The sequence below is a fragment of the Scyliorhinus torazame genome, chromosome 5 (assembly GCF_047496885.1).
Source record: "Scyliorhinus torazame isolate Kashiwa2021f chromosome 5, sScyTor2.1, whole genome shotgun sequence".
NCBI lineage: Eukaryota > Metazoa > Chordata > Chondrichthyes > Carcharhiniformes > Scyliorhinidae > Scyliorhinus > Scyliorhinus torazame.
The window spans coordinates 132624297-132649169 of record NC_092711.1 but is presented as its reverse complement, the minus strand read 5'-3'; the positions used below and the strand labels follow the sequence as shown (position 1 = coordinate 132649169).

Below are 24873 nucleotides of genomic sequence, written 5' to 3'. Positions count from 1 at the left end.
ATTGGAGTGGTGGAAGCAGTGATGTTTCTGGCGAATGGGAGGTGGGCTGAGAACTGCAGCGTTCAGAATCGTACCTCTGCCCCGCCCCCTCGATATACGATTAAAGAGCAAGAAGTTTCCAATTAAGGGGCGATTTAGCGCGGCCAATCCACCTACCCTGCACATCTTTGGGTTGTGGGGGCGAAACCCCTGCAAACACGGGGAGAATGTGCAAACTCCACACGGACAGCGACCCAGAGCCGGGATTCGAACCCGCGACCTCGGCGCCATGAGGCAGCGGTGCTAACCACTGCGCCACCGTGCTGCCCGGACACAGGATGCTTTTTGAGATGCCCTGAAGGGATCTCACAGATTGCTGACCAACTCCACCCTTCCCACCTACCCCCCCCCCCCCCCCCCCCACTCAAAAACCCCCAACATTGTCAAAATGACCCCACGCCAGTAATATGCGTTTCTCGACATCTGCACAGAACATACTGCAGCGGGTAATGCTCAGTTTTAGCCCTGCTGACACAGCCCATCGCTTCTGTCCAATCTCCTGACCTGCCACCCGTCTTTGCACAGTCATGTGCTCTCCCTTTAAGTCTGATGGTGTTGTTAATTATTTGTTTCCCCAGGATGACGATGACCCGAAGGAGGTTCCTACCCACAGAATGGAAGTGAGGCTGTTGAACCCACCACGTGGATTCACATGGTGGGTGCAGCAGGTCGGCATCATTCAGACATCTCCTCTAGTCTCCTGAACTGTCTCCTCACCCAGAGCTGCCTCCCCTGGACTGCTCCCACCCCTCCCCTGGACTTACTACCCCACCCCCGTCCCTCGACTTACTACCCCCCACCTCCCTTCCCTGGACTTACTCCAACCTCTCTCCCCCTGGACGTGTTACCCCCCCCCCTCCTCCCCTGAACTAAATGCCCCCCCCTCAATCCTCCCCTGGATTCCCCCCCCACCCCCCCCATTCCCTGGACTTAGTCCCTACCCCCCCATCCCCGGGACTTACTCCCTCATCCCCTGGACTTACTCCCCCATCCCCTGGACTTACTCCCCCATCACCTGGACTCACTCCCCCATCCCCAGGACTTACTCCCCCCCCCATCCACTGGACTCACTCCCCCATCCCCAGGACTTACTCCCCAATCCCCAGGACTTACTCCCCAATCCCCAGGACTTACTCCCCCATCACCAGGACTTACTCCCTCATCCCCTGGACTTACTCCCCCATCCCCTGGACTTACTCCCCCATCACCTGGACTCACTCCCCCATCCCCAGGACTTACTCCCCCATCCCCTGGACTTACTCCCCCATCCCCTGGACTTACTCCCCCATCCCCAGGACTTACTCCCCCATCCCCTGGACTTACTCCCCATCACCTGGACTTACCCCCATCCCCTGGACTTACTCCTCCATCCCCAGGACTTACTCGCCCATCACCTGGACTTACCCCCCCCCCCCTGGACTTACTCCCCCATCCCCAGGACTTACTCCCCCATCCCCTGGACTTACTCCCCCATCACCTGGACTTACCCCCATCCCCTGGACTTACTCCTCCATCCCCAGGACTTACTCCCCCATCACCTGGACTTACCCCCACCCCCCTGGACTTACTCCCCCATCTCCTGGACTTACTCCCCCATCTCCTGGACTTACTCCCCCATCCCCAGGACTTACTCCCCCATCCCCTGGACTTACTCCCCCATCCCCTGGACTTACTCCCCCATCCCCTGGACTTACTCCCCCATCCCCAGGACTCACTCCCCCATCCCCTGGACTTACTCCCCCATCTCCTGGACTTACTCCCCCATCCCCTGGACTTACCCCCCCATCCCCAGGACTTACTCCCCCATCCCCTGGACTTACCCCCCCATCCCCAGGACTTACTCCCCCATCCCCTGGACTTACCCCCCCATCCCCAGGACTTACTCCCCCATCCCCTGGACTTACCCCCCCCATCCCCAGGACTTACCCCCCCATCCCCTGGACTTACCCCCCCATCCCCAGGACTTACTCCCCCATCCCCAGGACTTACTCCCCCATCCCCAGGACTTACTCCCCCATCCCCTGGACTTACCCCCCCATCCCCAGGACTTACTCCCCCATCCCCAGGACTTACTCCCCCATCCCCTGGACTTACCCCCCCATCCCCTGGACTTACCCCCCCATCCCCAGGACTTACTCCCCCATCCCCAGGACTTACTCCCCCATCCCCTGGACTTACTCCCCCTCCCCTGGACTTACTCCCCCATCCCCAGGACTTACTCCCCCATCCCCTGGACTTGCTCCCCCATCCCCTGGACTTACACCCCCATCCCCAGGACTTACTCCCCCATCCCCAGGACTTACTCCCCCATCCCCAGGACTTACTCCCCCATCCCCTGGACTTACTCCCCCTCCCCTGGACTTACTCCCCCATCCCCTGGACTTACCCCCCCATCCCCTGGACTTACCCCCCCATCCCCAGGACTTACTCCCCCATCCCCTGGACTTACTCCCCCATCCCCTGGACTTACCCCCCCATCCCCTGGACTTACTCCCCCATCCCCAGGACTTACCCCCCCATCCCCTGGACTTACTCCCCCCATCCCCAGGACTCACTCCCCCATCCCCAGGACTCACTCCCCCATCCCCTGGACTTACTCCCCCATCCCCTGGACTTACTCCCCCCATCCCCAGGACTTACTCCCCCATCCCCAGGACTTACTCCCCCATCCCCTGGACTTACTCCCCCATCCCCTGGACTCACTCCCCCATCCCCTGGACTTACTCCCCCATCCCCTGGACTTACTCCCCCATCCCCTGGACTTACTCCCCCATCCCCTGGACTCACTCCCCCATCCCCTGGACTTACTCCCCCCATCCCCAGGACTCACTCCCCCATCCCCAGGACTCACTCCCCCATCCCCTGGACTTACTCCCCCATCCCCTGGACTTACTCCCCCATCCCCTGGACTTACTCCCCCATCCCCTGGACTCACTCCCCCATCCCCTGGACTTACCCCCCCATCCCCAGGACTTACCCCCCCATCCCCAGGACTTACCCCCCCATCCCCAGGACTTACTCCCCCATCCCCAGGACTTACCCCCCCATCCCCTGGACTTACTCCCCCCATCCCCAGGACTCACTCCCCCATCCCCAGGACTCACTCCCCCATCCCCTGGACTTACTCCCCCATCCCCTGGACTTACTCCCCCCATCCCCAGGACTTACTCCCCCATCCCCAGGACTTACTCCCCCATCCCCTGGACTTACTCCCCCATCCCCTGGACTCACTCCCCCATCCCCTGGACTTACTCCCCCATCCCCTGGACTTACCCCCCCATCCCCTGGACTTACCCCCCCATCCCCTGGACTTACCCCCCATCCCCAGGACTTACTCCCCCATCCCCTGGACTTACTCCCCCTCCCCTGGACTTACTCCCCCATCCCCAGGACTTACTCCCCCATCCCCTGGACTCACTCCCCCATCCCCTGGACTTACTCCCCCATCCCCTGGACTTACTCCCCCATCCCCAGGACTTACTCCCCCTCCCCTGGACTTACTCCCCCATCCCCTGGACTTACTCCCCCATCCCCTGGACTTACTCCCCCATCCCCTGGACTTACTCCCCCATCCCCTGGACTTACTCCCCCATCCCCAGGACTTACTCCCCCATCCCCTGGACTTACCCCCATCCCCTGGACTTACTCCCCCATCCCCTGGACTTACTCCCCCATCCCCTGGACTTACCCCCCCATCCCCTGGACTCACTCCACCATCCCCTGGACTTACTCCCCCATCCCCTGGACTTACTCCCCCCATCCCCAGGACTCACTCCCCCATCCCCTGGACTTACTCCCCCCATCCCCTGGACTTACTCCCCCATCCCCTGGACTTACTCCCCCCATCCCCAGGACTCACTCCCCCATCCCCTGGACTTACTCCCCCCATCCCCTGGACTTACTCCCCCATCCCCTGGACTTACTCCCCCCATCCCCTGGACTTACTCCCCCATCCCCAGGACTTACTCCCCCATCCCCTGGACTTACTCCCCCATCCCCTGGACTCACTCCCCCATCCCCTGGACTTACTCCCCCATCCCCTGGACTTACTCCCCCATCCCCTGGACTTACTCCCCCCATCCCCAGGACTCACTCCCCCATCCCCAGGACTCACTCCCCCATCCCCTGGACTTACTCCCCCATCCCCTGGACTTACTCCCCCATCCCCTGGACTTACTCCCCCATCCCCTGGACTTACTCCCCCATCCCCTGGACTTACTCCCCCATCCCCTGGACTTACTCCCCCATCCCCTGGACTCACTCCCCCATCCCCTGGACTCACTCCCCCATCCCCTGGACTCACTCCCCCATCCCCTGGACTTACTCCCCCATCCCCAGGACTTACTCCCCCATCCCCTGGACTTACTCCCCCATCCCCTGGACTTACTCCCCCATCCCCTGGACTCACTCCCCCATCCCCTGGACTTACTCCCCCATCCCCAGGACTTACTCCCCCATCCCCTGGACTTACTCCCCCATCCCCTGGAGTGCCCCCTCCAACACTCCCACCCTGAGCCTTTGCACATTTCCCTCACCCTGCACGCAGGCGGCTCAAAATGGCCGGCACGGTTACTGCGCAGACTCAGCTTCCCGTCCCCTCCCACCCCCACACCATTGTTACCTCACCCCCCCCTCCCGAGCACGAGGCACTGTGAGGCGGGAAAAGCGCATGCTCAGTCTACACGTCATACCAGCTGGCGGGGAAAGGAGCAAATGCACATGCTCAGTCACTCGCGTCATACCAGCTGGCGGGGAAAGCAGCAAGTGCGCATGCTCAGTGCCTCCCCGGGGTTCACGTGATGACTGCTCCGCAGCCGAGGCGGGAAACGGAACCGCGCGCATGCTCATTCCCCTTGTTCCCTCCCCGGATAATGTTCGCTTCACGCCCCTGCGGGAGAAAACTGTCGCGCATGCTCAGCCCCGGCCCACCAGGGGCCCACGTGATGCCCGCTCGACAGTCACGCGGAGTGGGGGGCGGGACCTCGCATGCCAAGTGGCCCTGTCCCGAAGGAGCACGTGTAATAGCCCCATTCTGACGCTGGAAGACGGGGATCTACCACGCATGCCCAATGGCGCATCAGCCCCGCGAGCGTGGCCAGGGGAGTGGGGCGAATGCTCCGTTGATCTCCCTGAAAGGGCACGCGATGCATGTTGGGACTTGTAGTCCGCCGGCCGATTGGCTCCGCCGCCAGGAGGGACTACAGCCCCCACCAAGCAGTGGGAGACAGGGAAAGTCGGGTGGGGCGGGGCAGGAGGCACCTTGCAGCTGCTCAGAGGTTCCTTGTAGGGGGAGCTCTAACTGGCTGCCAGGTTCGATGGGCTGAATGGCAAACTCCAGTTCCTTTTTCCAGGGACCCAAAGCGTCCGAGTAGCTATCCGGACACAAAACTTCCCAGGAATGTGATCTTCTTAGGTTTTGTGCACCGTGTACGTGTCCCCAATCAGCTCGTTTCTCTCCAAGCAGACATATCGGGTTCCCTTTTGTAAGTTACTATTGTGATGAATGTAGGAAATCGTTATATTTTATATTTGTTGCAGTAATGTTGCTTCTTTTAAAAAAGGGGTTTGGACGTATACAGCCAATATGTCTGCCAAAATTGGGATTAAGGGGTCATAAAAGTGAGATAATCCTTGATTTTGCAGGACTGGAGCAATGTTCTGCTGATAAATTCAAGAAGCATTTACTTGTTTACAGATAGGTGGCTAATGGAATATTGTTTTAGTTTGTGGTCCCTGGGGTGGAGATAATTCATGAGATATTGGCCTGGATACTCCGGTCCCGTGGCCGCTTCGTGTTTCTTGGCGGCAGTCTGTTCGCTGGCAGCAAGATTCTCTACTCCCACTACTTGTCAAAGGGATGTCTCATTAAAGCCACCCCACTCCACCGGGAAACCCACGGGTGGGGGTACACTGCCGGCAGGAACAGAGAAACCCAATGGCCAGAGAATTCCAGCCATTGTATTTGGTCCTGGCTAAACAGGTCATGGGACATCTTGTGGGAGGCAGAAGTATGCCTTATGCTTTGGGTGCAGGGGATGTAATTAAGAGGAGCCAGGTCTGTCTGTAGTCTGTTTGCCAAAAAACCTTAGTCTGAAAAGAAGTATCTTTTGGTGTGCCCCTGAAAGGTTCTCTCCAAGAGCCCTGCACAGAGAAAAGCAAGTAAACCTGATTGTTAAACGTTATTTATAAGTGGTATTTGAACTATATTGGTTTATGTAATTGGAATATATAGTTACAGGTGTAGGGAGTAAGGGCAGCATGGTAGCACAAGTGGATAGTACTGTGGCTTCACAGCGCCAGGGTCCCAGGTTCGATTCCCCACTGGGTCACTGTCTGTGCGGAGTCTGCACTTTCTCCCCATGTCTGCGTGGGTTTCCTCCGGGTGCTCTGGTTTCCTTCCACAGTCCAAAGAAATGCAGGTTAGGTGGCTGGGCCATGATAAATTGCCCTTAGTGACTAAAAAGGTTAGGAGGGGTTATAGGGATAGGGTGGAAGTGAGGGCTTAAGTGGGTTGGTGCAGACTCGATGGGCCAAATGGCCTCCTTCTGCACTGTATGTCCTATGTTCAAAGATTTTCCTTTCACTTAAGAACTGCTGCAACTGTTAACTGTAAAGCTATTTCTTTGTTGCTTCTGTGGTTAATTCTGTGTGTAAATGAAAAGATTGTCTTGGTGGTCAGTGTTATCACTCCTGTGGTGCGGTCACCTCCCAGTTTCACAAATTGCAAATAGTTGGGTTCTCGCCCAGGATCCTAATGTCTTGATCTTCAGTGTCACACTCCTGGACTACCCTCCCACTTTCTACCCTGTAAACCTGAGCTCCCATTCTCCCACCATCCCAGGATGCTCGCTGGCCTACATCGGCTCTCGGTCCGGCAATTCCCTCCCTAAACTCTCTTCTTTAAAACACCATTAAAAGCTACCTCTTTCACCAAGTACTTTTGGTCTTCTGCTCCAAAGCTGTACGGCTTTGGCGACATTCTGGTGACGCCCTGTTTCTGTGTTCCACTCCAGGAGCGGAATTGTATGGCTCTGTCGCAGCGGTGAGTTGGGGGGTGGAGGGTGGGGGGGGAGAGAGGGCAGTGGACTGAGGGGCTCATCAATGTCATTCGAAGTTCCCTCGACTTTGGCGGGACGGTAAACTCCCGCTGGTGTAAAATTCCACCTATCCCCCCAACTAAGAACCTGAGCAGCAGAATCAAGGCCGCAGCATTGGGGAGCATTGCTTCTTTCAGAGGAGGCCTTCTGCCATGTCCTTGTCTGCTTGCTCGAGTGGATGTATGAGATCGTGTGGCACTATTCCAAAGCGGAGCTGGCCAATACTACTTTAGGTTGGAGCAATTATATTAATTTGGGCAAACTCAGGGACAAATCAAGAGAGCAGCCCCTGAAAAGGCCATAGGTGTGCAGGTTAAGTGGATCGGCCATGCTAAAATTGCCCCCATAGTTTCCAAAGATGCGCAGGCCAGCTGGGGAGAGCTTGGGCGGGGGAGTGGGCCGAGGTGGGCTGCTCTTTTGGAGGAGCGGTGCAGACACGATGGTCCAAATGACCTCCTTCTGCACAGTATGGACTCTAAAGGGGCACTATTGGGTACGAGAGTACCCAATTCCTTTTTCCAATTAAGGGTGGCCAGTCCACCTAGCCTTGCACATCTTTGGGTTGTGGGGGCGAAAGCAACCCAAACACGGGGAGAACGTGCAAACTCCGCATGAACAGTGACCCAGAGCCGGGATCGAACCTGGGGCCTCGGCGCCGTGAGGCAGCAGGGCTAACCCACTGCGCCACCGTGCTGCCCGCACAGTCTGACGTCGTCCTGACATGGGGAGCCCTGCGCGTCGTCCTGATGGGGCGACGCTGAAAAGCTTTGACAGAACTGTCAAAGACCTCACACGTTCAGCTCGGTGGGCTAGACAGCTGGTTTGTGGTGCAGAACAAGGCCAGCAGCGTGGGTTCAATTCCCGTACCAGCTGAGAATTCTGAATTCTCCCTCTGTGACCCCGAACAGGCGCTGGAATGTGGCGACTGGGGGCTTTTCACAGTAACTTCATTGCAGTGTTAATGTAAGCCTACTTGTGACAATAAAGATCATATATATATATGTGTTACATGTAGTCTTGGTCAGAAAGGAGACCAAAAAAAAAAATCTTTATTTTATGCCAGTTATTTACACGTCTTTGCTCTGCGAGTGGTTCCTCAGCAACCACCTGCCTTTCCCGCCCTCTGCTCCACTCAATGCCTCCACCCCGACCGCCACCACCAAGCCATTTGCCCCTTTCCGCCTCTCGTGCTCAAGCCTTCAGCTTTTTTTTTCTTCTGAGGGGTACAAGTACTCCATGTCTACATTCCCATAATAGGTATGATCTAAACGCCGATCGTCATCTTTGCCGTTGCGCGGTCTGGCTTGGGTGCCCAAGATGTGAGACGCTTGCAAACGGGAATCTATACTCCTCTCCCTCCCTCCTTGCTGATTTCCCGGGCTGCGGTATCTGTAGAAGTCACTCTGTTTGCCCAAGGGGAATGATTCGATGGTCCTTGACGTGGCGACATCCGAACTCATGTAGAACATGCTTGACCCGTCGCTGTGCGTATGCCTCGGGTCATTTTCTTGCTCCGACGTGTGGCCCAGCTGCAAGCTGTGGGTGGTCAGGACGCTCTGGGCGGGGCTCCAGCTGGTCCCCGTTAGGGACTCAGTCTGCTGGCTCAGCACCACGTTGCTGGTCTGAGGGCTGTTGGCGGGCTGAGGGAAGTGGACGCTGGGCGACGTGCTGGATTGAGAACCGAGGCTAACCCGGGAGTTCAGCATTTGGCTGGGCCCAGGGACATACCCCAAGCTGGGTTGAGAAGCATGGCTGAGCGGGAGGCTGGGGCCCAGGCTTGGCTGAAGGCTCTGGCTATGCCCAGGACTAGGCCAGTGGCTGAGCAGGGGGTTCTGGCTAGGCCCGGTGCTAGGGCTAGGGCTGTGGTTGGGCCCGGAGGACTGGCTAGGCCCGAGACTGGGACTCCGGCTGGACCTGGGGCTCTGGCTTGACGCGGTCACCTGCCTGCTGCCAGATCCGGTGCTCTGACTAGGCCCGAGGCTTGGACTGTGTCCAGGGCTTGGGTGCTGGCTGGGTCCGACGCTGGACTTACGGATGGGCTCGAGGCTCTGGCACGGTACTGAGATTGGCATGGGGCTGAGCATGGAGCAAGTGTTGCCGTACAGGCCGGTCTGCTGGGGTTCTGTTGCCAGCAGCGGAGGTCTGGAGCTGGGCCTCTGGGCGGCAGTCTGCCACTGCAAGGAAAGTTGTGGAGACAGGGGAGGGCTCTCAGAGAAGGCGGCTGTCAGGCAGTCCAGGCCCAGGTCAGTGACTGAGACCTCGAGCGGCATGCCGGATGCTGAGCTGTAATCATCGGTGTGGGAGAGCACGGACAACTCGGCCTCCCAGGTGGACTCGGCAGCCCGGTACATCTCGCTAACGCAGCCGCAGGGTGGCTGCTCCGGGAGGAGGTGGGCTGAGGCCGGCCCAGAAGGGGGCTCCGCCGACAACGGGCGCTGGCCGGCGGAAGAGCAGGTGGATGCTGGCTGTGGCCCCCCATCGCTCCAGGGCTTGCTGCTGCCAGCGATGAAGCAGCGGAGACGCAGGTGCGAGGCAGTGGGCTCCATGTCGGAGCGCTGGTCCAGGATGCAACACAGCTCCAGTTCGTCGGGCGCGATGGGCTCTGTCTCGGGCCTCCACTCCTGGTCCTTGCAACTGCCGGTGCTGCCCCGCTTCCCCCCTGCCTTCTCGGCCACCGGGGTCTCCATGGCCTGGAAATCGCAGACGCTATCGGAGGCCCGGTCCTTGGTTCCTGACGACTGCTGCGTTGCCACTATCTCTTGCGCCAGCGACATGATGCTCTCAGTCTCGTCGGAAGTGGTGTTCTCCATGCTCGAGATCCTGAACTCGTCCGACGTGTGTGAGGCCTGGGGGCGGAGACAGAACAGAGAGGAGAATGAGAGGGAGTTCCCCCAGGGCATTGCCCTTACCCCTGTTAAACATGTCCTACCTTCTCCGGTCGTCCCACCCAAACACACCCTTCACCCCACCCAATCCCATCCTCAGCCCAGATCCATCCCACATTTTACACAACCCCCCCTAATCTGTCCCCGATCCAATCTTCTGCCCTCAAATCCCATCCCACCCTTTTCACCCCCCCTTCCTCCATCCCATCCTCTTCCCCCTTTCTCATTTCCTCCCCTCACTCCATCCTCTACGGACCCATCCCATTCCGTACCTCATCTCACTCCCGCCCGTCAACCATTCTCTTCCACTCCCATTCTGTACCCCCCCATCCCGTCCCTTTCCCCCATCCCATTCTGTCCCCCGTCCCCTCTTCTCCCCCTTCCCCATTTTGTACCCCCATCCCACTTCATCCATCTCATTCACTCTCCTCATCCCATCCTCTCCCCCTCATCCCATCCCTCCACCGCCCCATCCCATCTCTCCCCCCCTCACTGCCCACCCCTCTTATGGGGACACGTTGGCTTTGTAATCCAGGTTAATGCTCTCGGTGGGGAGGGACACAGGTTCAAATCTCACAAACAACTGGAGGCATTTAAATTCTAATGAATAGATATTGAAATTACAGCAGTAATCTCAGTAACGGTGACTGCGGCAACATCATCGACCGTCCATGGGATCTGGGCTCACTATCTGCATGTGTTGCCCATTCTTAATTGCCCCTCTTAGGCCTCTTGAGGGGCATTTTAAGAGGCAAGGGTGTTACGACATCCTGGGCTGGTGTGCGGTCAATTCCAGCCACACAGGCCCCTGAGTCACAACATTAGTGAATCAACCAATAATTCCTCGAAAAATACCCAAGGTCTTTGACCCTTGGCGGGCCAATAATTACAGTCACCAGGTTTGGGGTGAGGGGAGTGAATGAGATGGGAGTATGAAGTGGGATGGGGGTACAAAATGGGGAAGGGGAGAAGGTTTGTAAAAGTAAACACTTTTTATTTACAACAAAAGAACTATAATAAAATCAGAGTTTACAGGGCAGAAGGAGGCCATTCGGCCCATCGAGTCTGCACCGGCCCTTACAAAGCGCACCCTTCTCAAGCCCGGGTCTCCACCCTATCCCCGTAACCCCCACTTAACCTTTTTCGACACAAAGGGCAATTTAGCAGGGCCAATCCACCTAACCCGCACATCTTTGGACAGTGGGAGGTAACCGGAGGAAACCCGCGCAGACACGGGGAGAACGTGCTGACTCCGCACAGACAGTGACCCAGCGGGGAATCGAACCTGGGACCCTGGCGCTGTGAAACAACTGTGCTACCTTGCTGCTCATATGCTGAAATATGCAGCAAATACAACTGGTCAACTCTTATCTAATTCCTAATTCCCCACTTTAACTTTCCCCCACCCTCTATACACACACAAGACAGAAAAACACAGAGGCGAAGAAAGGGGTAAAAAAAAAGTCAAAAAGAAAAAGTCTTTGTTGCAGGCGGGTGTTCCCAGCACCCTGTTCCTAATCAAACCTTGCTTTCTATTGTAGTTTGTTGCCGAAGATACATTCAGGCCTCTGAAGTTTAAGGAAACAGCAATCGCAGCCTTTTTGGAGAGAGAGTGTCCTGGTTTTGTTTTGCAGCCTTTAATGCTTTTCCTGTTGATTCATTCATCCAGGTTCGCCGCAGCTTCAAGAATACATCAACTCACAGCCTTTCTGAAGAGGGAGAAAAAGCAGGTCCTTGTCTTTCTGTGTCCAGGAGTTAAACTGAAACTCCTTGGGACTCTGAAAACCGTTCACTCTGGGACAGGATCCAATCGCCTTTTGGGCCAATTCATTGGGCCACAGCCAATCAAATCAAACCAGGTTGCAAGGCTCCTTGCTGTTTAATTCCCTTATTTTCCCCTTCGTTTTTTTTACCGTGACATTTTTGATCCATGGTTGCCTAATGGACCTGTGACTTTATAATAATAATAATCGCTCATTGTCACAAGTAGGCTCCAATGAAGTTACTGTGAAAAGCCCCTAGTCGCCACATTCCAGCGCCTGTTCGGGGAGGCCGGTACGGGAATTGAACCCGCGCTGCTGCCTTGTTCTGCACTACAAGCCAGCTGTTTAGCCCACTGTGCTAAGCCAGCCCCTTGGCAATGCAGCCTGTGCCTTTAATTCAAACAGGAGAATCCAGAAGGCTTTGCTGTTTTCGACTGACTCTGACTTACATCAGTGATGGCTTGGATTGATTGATTTGACTGGTGGCCAATGAATTGTCCCAAAGGGCTGAGGTCTGCCCGGTAACAGGTGGCAATTGGATCTCACCACACCGGCAAGATTCTGAAGTCACAAGGTTCCAGTGTGGTTTCACTTTTAATTCTGCAGCTTGGATGGAGGGTTCGAATTATTCTTCTCCCGAAGGAGCCAGCTGAGCCCGCGACAGAAGGCCACTCTGTGGGCCGACTCTCTCCCCGGCAAGTCCCTGGGGCACCGCTCCCTGGGGGCTGCAGAGGCCGTGGAGTCAGACCACGATCTGGAAGCCGGCTTTGACGTGCGATAAAGTGCCTCAAGAAATAGGCCGGAACGTGAGCCTTCGAGATGAAGGCCCAGTTTAATAAAAACCAAAGTGTCTCTCCTGAAGAAAGCCTGCGGCATGCGAGTCCTGAATGAATGACTCTGCGAGGAAGATCATCCAGCGGTAAACTGGATGCTTTGATCAACAGCGTGTTGTGTGGACTTCCGGGTCCGGCGATGACCAGCTGAGTCGCACGTTTCGGCAGCTCCCGGTGAAACGGACTTTTGGGCTCTTGATAGGAGCCCCAACGGCAATTTTGACGGCTAAAAACACTGTGCGGTAAACCAGAAGGGAATCCCCCCTGGATACGGATGGAAAAAGTGGCCGGATTGCAGTGGATCCTTTAGAACAGCGGCAAGGAAGGCAAGCAAAAACCAAGATGGCGTCGGAAGGTGGCAGTTTAACATGGGGCCCTGAACAACAAGAGTTCTTGAAATGCTGTGTGGAAGAGCTCAAAAAGGAAATGAAGAAAGAGCTGTTGGCCCCGATACTACAGGCGATCGAAGGGCTAAAGGAGGAACAAAAGACCCAGGAGCGGGAGCTTCAGGTCGTGAAGACAAAGGCAGCCGAGAATGAGGACGACATACAGGGCCTGGTGGTGAAGACGGAGTCGCATGAGGCACATCAGAAACGATGTGTGGAAAGGTTGGAGGCACTGGAGAACAACGCAAGGAGGAACAACCTGAGGATTCTTGGTCTTCCTGAAGGTGTGGAGGGAGCGGACGTCGGGGCATATGTGAGCACGATGCTGCACTCGTTAATGGGAGCGGAGGCCCCGGCGGGTCCGTTGGAGGTGGAGGGAGCATACTGAGTGATGGCGCGAGGACCGAGAGCAGGAGAAATTCCCAGAGCCATAGTGGTGAGATTCCTCCGTTTTAAGGATAGAGAAATGGTCCTTAGATGGGCAAAGAAAACTCGGAGCAGTAAATGGGAGAACGCGGTGATCCGCGTTTATCAAGACTGGAGTGCGGAGGTGGCGAGAAGGAGGGTGAGCTTTAATCGGGCCAAGGCGGTGCTTCATAAGAAGAAGATAAAATTTGGAATGCTGCAACCGGCAAGACTGTGGGTCACATATCGAGGGAGGCACCACTACTTTGAGACGGCGGATGAAGCGTGTACTTTTATTGTGGAAGAAAAACTGGAATGAGCGGGTTATTAAAAAGAACGTTTGAACAAAGTGGTGGGGCGAATGTGGGGGGCAAAGAGGGGGGTTAAAAAGGGGGGAAAGAGGAGTTTTATGTACTAATCCTGCGATGTGGTAACTTTTCTCTCTTCCACAGGTGGTGATGGGGGGAGGAGGGGAGGTGGAGGAGATGGGGCGTTGGCCATTGGGGGCGGGGCCAAGGGAGCAGCGCGGGCTTGGTTCCCGCGCTATGATAATCATGGCGGGAATAGAGAAGCAGGAAGGAGGGGGCGTCGCACGGTGCGAGCCGAGGTCACGGGGGGAAGCCGAGGTCGGCCAGAGTTTGCTGACTTCTGGGAGCAACATGGGGGGAGTAATTACGCCAGCGGGGGATCTAGCGGGGGGGGGGGGGGGGGGGGTGGGAGGGGGGAATTACTGGGTTGCTGCTGCTGGGGAGAGGGGGGAGCTGGTATGGGAGGGGATGGGCGGGGGGGCACCGCCTGGGGGAGATACAGCTGCGTGGGAACCGGGTGAGGAGCTGGAAAAAGGTGATGGCTAATCGACAAGGGGGGGGGGGTAGGAAGCCCCCCAACCCGGCTGATCACGTGGAACGTGAGAGGGCTGAACGGGCCGATAAAGAGGGCACGGGTACTCGCACACCTTAAGAAACTTAAGGCAGATGTGGTTATGTTACAGGAAACGCACCTGAAACTGAGACCAGGTTAGGCTACGCAAAGGATGGGTGGGGCAGGTGTTCCATTCGGGGCTAGATGCGAAAAACAGGGGGGTGGCTATATTAGTGGGGAAGCGGGTAATGTTCGAGGCAAAGACTATAGTGGCGGATAACGGGGGCAGATACGTGATGGTGAGTGGCAAACTACAGGGGGAGACGCTGGTTTTGGTAAACGTATATGCCCCGAACTGGGATGATGCCAATTTTATGAGGCGGATGCTAGGACGCATTCCGGACCTAGAGATGGGAAAGCTGATAATGGGGGGAGATTTTAATACGGTGTTGGAACCAGGGCTGGATAGGTCGAAGTCCAGGACTGGAAGGAGGCCGGCAGCAGCCAAGGTACTTAAAGATTTTATGGAGCAGATGGGAGGTGTAGACCCGTGGAGATTTAGCAGACCTAGGAGTAAGGAGTTCTCGTTTTTCTCCTATGTCCATAAAGTCTACTCGCGAATAGACTTTTTTGTGCTGGGAAGGGCGTTGATCCCGAAGGTGAGGGGAACGGAGTATACGGCTATAGCCATTTCGGATCACGCTCCACACTGGGTAGACTTGGAGATAGGGGAGGAAACAGGAGGGCGCCCACCTTGGAGAATGGACATGGGACTAATGGCAGATGAGGGGGTGTATCTAAGGGTGAGGGGGTGCATTGAAAAGTACTTGGAACTCAATGATAATGGGGAGGTCCAGGTGGGAGTGGTCTGGGAGGCGTTGAAGGCGGTGGTTAGAGGGGAGCTGATATCAATAAGGGCACATAAAGGGAAGCAGGAGAGTAAGGAACGGGAGCGGTTGCTGCAAGAACTTTTGAGGGTGGACAGACAATATGCGGAAGCACCGGAGGAGGGACTGTACAGGGAAAGGCAAAGGCTACATGTAGAATTTGACTTGCTGACTACGGGCACTGCAGAGGCACAATGGAGGAAGGCACAGGGTGTACAGTACGAATATGGGGAGAAGGCGAGCAGGTTGCTGGCACACCAATTGAGGAAAAGGGGAGCAGCGAGGGAAATAGGGGGAGTGAGGGATGAGGAAGGAGAGATGGAGCGGGGAGCGGAGAGAGTGAATGGAGTGTTCAAGACATTTTATAAAAAATTATATGAAGCTCAACCCCCGGATGGGAGGGAGAGAATGATGGGCTTCTTGGATCGGCTGGAATTTCCCAAGGTGGAAGAGCAGGAAAGGGTGGGACTGGGAGCACAGATCGAGGTAGAAGAAGTGGTGAAAGGAATTAGGAGCATGCAGGCGGGAAAGGCCCCGGGACCGGATGGATTCCCAGTCGAATTCTATAGAAAATATGTGGACTTGCTCGCTCCGGTATTGACGAGGACCTTTAATGAGGCAAAGGAAAGGGGACAACTGCCCCGACTATGTCTGAAGCAACGATATCGCTTCTCTTAAAGAAGGAAAAGCTATTTCCCTCCTAAATGTAGATGCCAAGATCCTGGCCAAGGTAATGGCAATGAGAATAGAGGAATGTGTCCCGGGGGTGGTCCACGAGGACCAAACTGGGTTTGTGAAGGGGAGACAGCTGAACACGAATATACGGAGGCTGTTCGGGGTAATGATGATGCCCCCACCAGAGGGGGAAACGGAGATAGTAGTGGCGATGGATGCCGAGAAAGCATTTGATAGAGTGGAGTGGGATTATTTGTGGGAGGTGTTGAGGAGATTTGGTTTTGGAGAGGGGTATGTTAGATGGGTGCAGCTGTTGTATAGGGCCCCGATGGCGAGCGTGGTCACGAATGGACGGGGATCTGCATATTTTCGGCTCCATAGAGGGACAAGGCAGGGATGCCCTCTGTCCCCATTATTGTTTGCACTGGCGATTGAGCCCCTGCGATAGCGTTGAGGGGTTCCAAGAAGTGGAGGGGAGTACTTAGAGGAGGAGAAGAACACCGGGTATCTTTGTATGCGGACGATTTGCTACTATACGTGGCAGACCCGGCGGAGGGGATGCCAGAAATAATGCGGATACTTGGGGAGTTTGGGGATTTTTCAGGGTATAAATTGAACATGGGGAAAAGTGAGTTGTTTGTGGTGCATCCAGGGGAGCAGAGTAGAGAAATAGAGGACCTACCGTTGAGGAAGGTAACAGGGGACTTTCGTTACCTGGGGATCCAGATAGCCAAGAATTGGGGCACATTGCATAGGTTAAATTTAACGCGGTTGGTGGAACAAATGGAGGAGGATTTTAAGAGATGGGATATGGTATCCCTGTCACTGGCAGGGAGGGTGCAGGCGGTTAAGATGGTGGTCCTCCCGAGATTCCTCTTTGTGTTTCAGTGCCTCCCGGTGGTGATCACGAAGGCTTTTTTTAAAAGGATTGAAAAGAGCATCATGGGTTTTGTGTGGGCCGGGAAGACCCCGAGAGTGAGGAAGGGATTCTTACAGCGTAGCAGGGATGGGGGGGGCGCTGGCACTACCGAGCCTAAGTGAGTATTATTGGGCCGCTAATATTTCAATGGTGAGTAAGTGGATGGGAGAGGAGGAGGGAGCGGCGTGGAAGAGATTAGAGAGGGCGTCCTGTAGGGGGACTAGCCTACAGGCTATGGTGACAGCCCCATTGCCGTTCTCACCGAGGAACTACACCACAAGCCCAGTGGTGGTGGCTACACTGAAGATTTGGGGACAGTGGAGACGGCATAGGGGAAAGACTGGAGCCTTGGGGGGGTCCCCGATAAGAAACAACCATAGGTTTGCCCCGGGGGGAATGGATGGGGGATATGGAATGTGGCAAAGAGCAGGAATAACGCAACTGAAAGATCTGTTTGTGGATGGGAAGTTCACGAGTCTGGGAGCGCTGACCGAGAAATATGGGTTGCCCCAAGGCAATGCATTCAGGTATATGCAACTGAGGGCTTTTGCGAGGCAACAGGTGAGGGAATTCCCGCAGCTCCCGACACAAGAGGTGCAGGACAGAGTGATCTCAAAGATATGGGTGGGGGATGGTAAGGTGTCAGATATATATAGGGAAATGAGGGACGAAGGGGAGACTATGGTAGATGAACTAAAAGGGAAATGGGAAGAAGAGCTGGGGGAGGAGATCGAGGAGGGGCTGTGGGCAGATGCCCTAAGCAGGGTAAACTCGTCGTCCTCGTGTGCCAGGCTAAGCCTGATTCAGTTTAAGGTATTACACAGGGCACATATGACTGGAGCACGGCTCAGTAAATTTTTTGGGGTGGAGGATAGGTGTGCGAGGTGCTCGAGAAGCCCAGCGAATCATACCCATATGTTTTGGTCATGCCCGGCACTACAGGGGTTTTGGATGGGGGTGACAAAGGTGCTTTCAAAAGTAGTGGGGGTCCGGGTCGAACCAAGCTGGGGGTTGGCTATATTTGGGGTTGCACAAGAGCCGGGAGTGCAGGAGGCGAGAGAGGCCGATGTTTTGGCCTTTGCGTCCCTAGTAGCCCGGCGCAGGATATTGTTAATGTGGAAAGAAGCCAAGCCCCCGGGGGTGGAGACCTGGATAAATGACATGGCAGGGTTTATAAAGCTAGAGCGGATTAAGTTCGTTCTAAGGGGGTCGGCTCAAGGGTTCACCAGGCGGTGGCAACCGTTCGTCGAATACCTCGCAGAAAGATAGATGGAATGGAAAAAAGAAGGCAGCAGCAGCAGCCCAGGATCCGGGGGGGGGGGGGGGGGGGCTCGGAGGAGGAACCAGAAGGACTCTCAGGGTTGTTAATATATACGGTATAATATGTATAGGTCGTTGCGACAGATAATTATATATTGGACTGTTAAATTATATTTTTGGAGAGTGTTACTTGTGATAAGGCCGTTGCCAATTAGAGTTAGTTTTCATTTTTGTTATTTATTATTTATTCATTTTCTGTTTATAAAACAGGTCATTGTTATTTGTGTTGTTATAATATTGTGTAAAGGATGCACAATGTACTGTGTTGGTTGACCAAAAATTTTCAATAAAATATTTATATTTAAAAAAACAGCGTGTTGTGAGGAGCGCGTGGCGAAGAACCACCATTCGAAGCAAATACTCTTATCTTTTGACCCTCACCCGTATTAGTTTTACCCCTTTCCACCCCTCTGTGTTTGTTTGTCTTGTGTGTGGGGGTAGAGGGTGGGACAGTTAAAGGAGGGTAGTCGGCATTAGCCTGTCCCCTTTAATCCAGTTGTATTTACTGCATATTTCACCATTATCCTCATTATAAACAGTAATTGTGTTTCAACTTACAAACCGGGTGACTGTAATTATTGGACAGCCACGGGCCAAAGATTTTTATTAAAATTATCGGTCCATTCATTTGTGTTGTGACTCTGGCGCATGTGGGGCTGGAATTGAGCGCGCACTAGCCCAGGGTGTCGTAACAGAGTTCCGACCCATATCTCTCTCTCTCTCTCTCTGGTGCCAAATGAAGCTCCTGTTCAAACTAGCAGATACTAGCAGAGTGTTCACTCACTCCTGTAACCTCTCGGTTCCTCATTCTCTCTGCAACTTGACGTGAAGACACAGGTCCATTAATCATCCATGGATCAAAAATGTTAACGGCAAAATAAAAGAAAGGGGAAAGAACGGGAAGGACCCTGACAAGGGTCTGGAGTCACGTGTAGGCCAGGCCGGCAGATTTCCTTCCTTAAAGGGGACATTAGCGGACAAGTACGGTTCTTTTTAATTGTATATCTTTGCCCAGATTCAAATTTCACCAATCTGCCGTGACGGGATTGGAACCTGGGTCTCCTCAGATTTTCCCTCAAGTCCCCCCTAAATCTCCCGCCCATCACCTTAAATCTACGCCCCCTGGTTATTGACCCCTCTTCTAAGGGGAAAAGTTCCTTCCAGTCCACCCTATTTATGTCCCTCATAATTTTGTACACCTCAACCAAGTCCCCCCCCCCCTCAGCCTTCTCTCCCATCCAAGTACTAACCAGGCACGAATCTGCTTAGCTTCCGAGATCAGGCGAGATCGGCTCCCCTCAGCCCTCTCCGCTCCAGGGAAAACAGCCCCAGCCCTAACCAGCCTCTCTTCATCGCTGAAACGCTCCAGCCCAGGCAGCATCCTGGTGAATCTCCTCTGCACCCTCTCTAGTGCAAATGAACACCCTTCCTGCCCCACCTCGCTGGGGTCACACAGCCTTACAGACACAGAAAGAAGCCCTCCGACCTATTCTGTCCACGTCGGCCATCAAGTCGGCCTATCTATTCTCATCCCGTTTTCCAACACTTGGTGTGCTGCCCTTGTACGCTGTGGTGTGTCAAGTGGTCATCAAAGTGCTCCTTAAATGTTGTGAGGGTTCCCGCCTCCACCAACCTTTCGGCAGCCAGTTCCAGATTCCCACCAGCCTCTGGTGGTGAGAACGATTTTCCTCAAATCCCCTCACCTTAGACCAATAGTTATTGATCGTTCCGCGAAGGGGAAAAGTTTCTTCCTGCCCACTCTATCTAAGTCTCTCATAATTTTGTGCACCGTGATCAGGTCCACCCCCCCCACACCCCCTCGGCCTTCTCTGCTCCAAGGAAACCAGAAGATATCGGTTTTAAGGAGAGTTTGAAAGGAGGGTAGCAAGGTAGACAGGCGGAGAGAATAGAACCATAGAATTTACAGTGCAGAAGGAGGCCATTCGGCCCATCGGGTCTGCACCGGCCCTTGGAAAGAGCACCCTTAAGCCCACGCCTGCACCCTATCCCCGTAACCCACTAACCCCACTTAACCTTTTTGGACACAAAGGGCAATTTAACATGGCCAATTCACCTAACCTGCACGTCTTTGAACTGTGGGAGGAAACCGGAGCACCCGGAGGAAACCCACGCAGACACGGGGAGAACGTGCAGACTCCGCACATGCAGTGACCCAAGCTGGTAATCGAACCTGGGACCCTGGAGCTGTGAAACTGTGCTACCATGTTGCCCCATGGTCGGGGTTGGGTCTGGAGGAGATTACAGAGATAGGGAGGCGGCAGGGGGTGGAGGAATGAAGCCATGGATGGATTTTAAAACCAGGGTGCAAATTTTAAAATTAAGGTGTTGCTGGACCAAGGGCAGCACGTTGGTCAGCACTATCGCCTCACAGCGCCAGGGTCCAATTCCGGCCTTGGGTCACTGTCTGTGCGGAGTCTGCACATTCTCGCGGTGTCAGCGTGGGTTTCCTCCGGCTGCTCAGGGTTACAGGGATAGTGTGGTGGGTGGAGTGGGCCTCGGTAAAGTGCTCATTCGGAGGGTCGGAGCAGACTCGACGGGCCGAATGGCCTCTTCCGTCACTGGGGATTCTGTGATGAGGGGTCAGCGCGATCCCGGACATGGGAGGGCCAGGGGTTTGGGTGAGCCGGCGTTTAACGAGAGCAGCCGAGAGATGAGGCCGGAGATGACGAAGGCATGGGCGAGGGGTTTCAGCAGCGGACGAGCTGAGACGGGGGGAATGAAGCCGGCCAGTGTCGCGGAAGTGGAAACAAGAGGCCGTCTTCCAAATGGAGGCTGCCAATGTGCGGCTGAAAACTCACCCTGGGGCTCTAAAGACTGTGAATCGATCCTGGTGGTTTAAAACTAATAACAGTAGTGACTTTAACCTGATGTGCTTCTGGTAAAAGGTGTTTTAAGTCTTATGGATGTTAAAAGGAAAGCTTAAAGGATTACTTAGTGTTGTATTCTTTGGGGGTTGTATTTGAATTAATGGTTGCTAAGATGTTCACTGTATGTTTTAAAAAGTTTAACTTGAGTTTACAGAATAAACATTGTTTTGCTTTAAAACATACTTTTCCATTTCTGCCGTACCACACCTGCAGAGTGGGCCGTGTGCTCCCCCTACCACAATCTAGTAAAAGTTGTGGGTCAGGTGATACCATGATACACTTTGGGGTTCTCTAAACCCTGGCCCATAACAGAAGGACAAGCAGGGCAAGGGAATCCATGATAAATGGCAGGACCCTGGTAAGCCCCGAGGATCAGAGAGGGACCTTGGTGTGGATGTACACCCATCCCTTAAGGTGGATACAGTGGTTAAGAAGGCATGTGGTATACTTGCCTTTATCAGCCGAGGCATATGGTTTAAGAGTAGGGAGGTTGTGCTGGAACTGTATAAACGTTGGTTAGGCCACAGCTAGCGGATTGTGTGCAGTTCTGGAATCCACGTTACAGGAGGGATGTGATCGCACTGGAAAGGATGCAGAGATTTACCTGGATGCTGCCTGGGCTGGAGAGTTTTAGTGTGAAGAGAGATTGGATAGACTGGGATGGTTTTCCTGGGAGCAGAGGACACTGAGGGGGGACATGATTGAGGTGTATAAAATTACGAGGGGTATAGATAAGAGTAGACAGGAAGAAACCTTTCCCCTTGGTGGAGGGATCAGCGACCAGGGGTTTAGATTTAAGGTAAGGGGCAGGGGGTTTAGAGGGGATGTGAGGGAAAACCTTTTCACCCAGAGGGTGGTGGGAGTCTAGAACTCGCTGCCTGAAAAGGGGGATGGAGGCGGGAACCCTCAGAACATTTAAGAAGTATTTAGATGTACACTTGTGATCTCAGGGAACACAAGGTCATGGGCTAAATGATGGAAAATGGGGTTAGAATATTTACATGGTTGTATTTGAATGGCACAGGTGCGATGGGCCGAATGGCCTCCTTCTGCACTGTAACTTCTATGATAAGGGGAGCAGAGATAACCCCGGTAACTATAGACCAGTGAGCCTTACTTCTGTTGTGGGCAAAGTCTTGGAAAGTTTTATAAGAGATAGGATGTATAATCATCTGGAAAGGAATAATTTGATGAGAGATAGTCAACACGGTTTTGTGAAGGGTAGGTCGTGCCTCACAAGCCTTATTGAGTTCTTTGAGAAGGTGACCAAACAGGTGGACGAGGGTAAAGCAGTTGATGTGGTGTATATGGATTTCAGTAAAGCGTTTGATAAGGTTCCCCACGGTATGCTACTGCAGAAAATACGGAGGCATGGGATTCAGGGTGATTTAGCAGTTTGGATCAGAAATTGGCTAGCTGGAAGAAGACAAAGGGTGGTGGTTGATGGGAAATGTTCAGACTGGAGTCCAGTTACTAGTGGTGTACCACAAGAATCTGTTTTAGGGCCACTGCTGTTTGTCATTTTTATAAATGACCTGGAGGAGGGCGTAGAAGGGTGGGTGAGTAAATTTGCAGATGACACTAAAGTCGGTGGAGTTGTGGACAGTGCGGAAGGATGTTACAACTTACAGAGGGACATAGATAAGCTGCAGCGCTGGGCTGAGAGGTGGCAAATGGAGTTTAATGCAGAAAAGTGTGAGGTGATTAATTTTGGAAGGAATAACAGGAAGACAGAGTACTGGGCTAATGGTAAGATTCTTGGCAGTGTGGATGAGCAGAGAGATCTCGGTGTCCATGTATATAGATCCCTGAAAGTTGCCACCCAGGTTGAGAGGGTTGTTAAGAAGGCGTAAGGTGTGTTAGCTTTTATTGGTAGAGGGATTGGGTTTCGGAGCCATGAGGTCATGTTGCAGCTGTACAAAACTCTGGTGCAGCCGCATTTGGAGTATTGCGTGCAATTCTGGTCGGCGCATTATAGTAAAGGATGTGGAAGCATTGGAAAGGGTGCAGAGGAGATTTACCAGAATGTTGCCTGGTATGGAGGGAAGATCTTATGAGGAAAGGCGGAGGGACTGGAGGCTGTTTTCGTTAGAGAGAAGAAGGTTAAGAGGTGACTTAATTGAGGCATACAAGATGATCAGAGGATTGGATAGGGTGGACAGTGAGAGCCTTTTTCCTCGGATGGTGATGTCTAGCACGAGCGGACATAGCTTTAAATTGAGGGGAGATATAGGACAGATGTCAGAGGTAGGTTCTTTACTCAGAGAGTAGTAAGGGCGTGGAATGCCCTGCCTGCAACAGTAGTGGACTCGCTAACACTAAGGGTATTGAAATGGTCATTGGATAGACATATGGGCGATAAGGGAATAGTGTAGATGGGCTTTAGAGTGGTTTCACAGTTCGGCGCAACATCGAGGGCCGAAGGGCCTGTACTGCGTTGTAATGTTCTATGTTCTAGTGTCCCTCCCCTCAGTCATCCCTCCCCATATCTGCCTTTTCTCGTTCTCCCCAACAGTCTCCCTTCCATCCCTCGGTCTCCCTGCCCACCCCCACTCCTCAGTCTCCCTCCCTCGGTCTCCACTCCCTCGATCTCCCTTCCCTTGGGTCACACCTCCCTCCATCGAACTCCCCTCCCTCGGCTTCCCGTGCTTCAGCCTCCCCTGTCTCGGGCCCCTCGCTCAAGTCTCCCCTTGATTGGTCTCCCCTCGCTTGGCCTCCCGTCGCTTGGTCTCCCCTCGCTTTGCCTCCCCTCCGTCTCACAGTCCCCCCCCCCACCTCGCCCCCCCCCCCCCGCCCCCCTCGCCCCCCCCCCCCCCCCCCTGCCCCCCTCAGCCTCTCCTCCCACAGCCTCTCTCCTCCCCTTCCCTCCCTCGGTCTCCCCTCCCTCGTTTGAACATCAGATTTCAATTCCTTTGGGAGCAATGTGCTCGGTTTTGGTCTCCTTGCTGAGGGAAAACTGCTTTTGAGGGAGTGTAATGAAGGTGCACTGGAAAACCTCCTGGGAAGAAGGGACTGTCCTCTGAGAAGAAGGGGGCTGAGTCGATCGTCTGGTGTTTATAAGAATAAGAGTCGATTTTGATGGACCGTATAAAATTCAAAAGGAGAGAGGCCAAAAGGTCGATTCCCGCCCCCCAGCTAGGATGGGGAATACAGAAGAGTCTCAGATGGGGAGGCGGCCATTTTGGGCCCGAGAGGAGGAGAAATGTCTTCACTCGGAGAGTTGTGAATCTTGGGAATTCGGTTGAGGCTCCGCCGTTGAGTGCCTTCAAGGCTGGGCCGGACAGATTTCTGGACACTGAGGGAAGTGTTGGATTCGATTGGGGAGTGAGCAGGAGCTGAGCTCGAAGATCAGCCATGATGGTGTCGAATGGAGCAGGGGGTTTGAGGTGACAGGGGGGAAGGAGGCGCACGCGAATCATCCACTGCGGGAAGAGGAGGAGCAACCGCAACGATTTCTGAATCCCGTTCCCAGGGCAGCCAGATTGTCTGCTCTCGAAACCCAAGTCCACGGCCCAGAGACCGTGCGCGAGGAAGGGCGGGAACGATGCCCTACCTCAGCCTGGTCAACGTCGGTGTAGCTGATGGTCACTGGCGATGTTTTTTGAGCTCTGGCAGGATCCATGCCTTTGTCTGATTGCTTGGGAAACAGGAAGAAACTGAGTTATAGTAATTTCTCACACCTCACCGGTTAACCCTGAGGTTTCAATTCCTGCATCCCATAGGAGCAGAAGTTCTCCCTTGCTCGGGGGGAGGGGTACATGGGAACTCACGCGAGAAGGTGTCTGCCGCATCTCCCAACATGGTCGCCCTCGCGCGCAATCTTTCGCCCCGCTTGACCTGGGGACACAGGTTCAAATCCGGCAGTCATAACTGGTGGAATTATTTTTTTATTTTTTATAAATTTAGAGTACCCAA

General features: G+C 54.4%; 1 protein-coding gene across 1 annotated transcript; it reads right to left on the bottom strand.

Annotated features, from left to right (window-relative positions):
- Positions 1–8258: 8258 nt before the first annotated feature.
- LOC140422691 (uncharacterized) lies at positions 8259–24600 on the bottom strand. Its single transcript, XM_072507656.1, has 2 exons — positions 24512–24600; positions 8259–9982 (listed from the first exon to the last, which is right to left on the bottom strand). The coding sequence occupies exons 1-2, from the start codon at positions 24578–24580 to the stop codon at positions 8336–8338; spliced, it is 1716 nt and encodes a 571-aa protein (XP_072363757.1). The 5' UTR covers positions 24581–24600; the 3' UTR covers positions 8259–8335.
- Between the last annotated feature and the right edge of the window lie 273 nt (positions 24601–24873).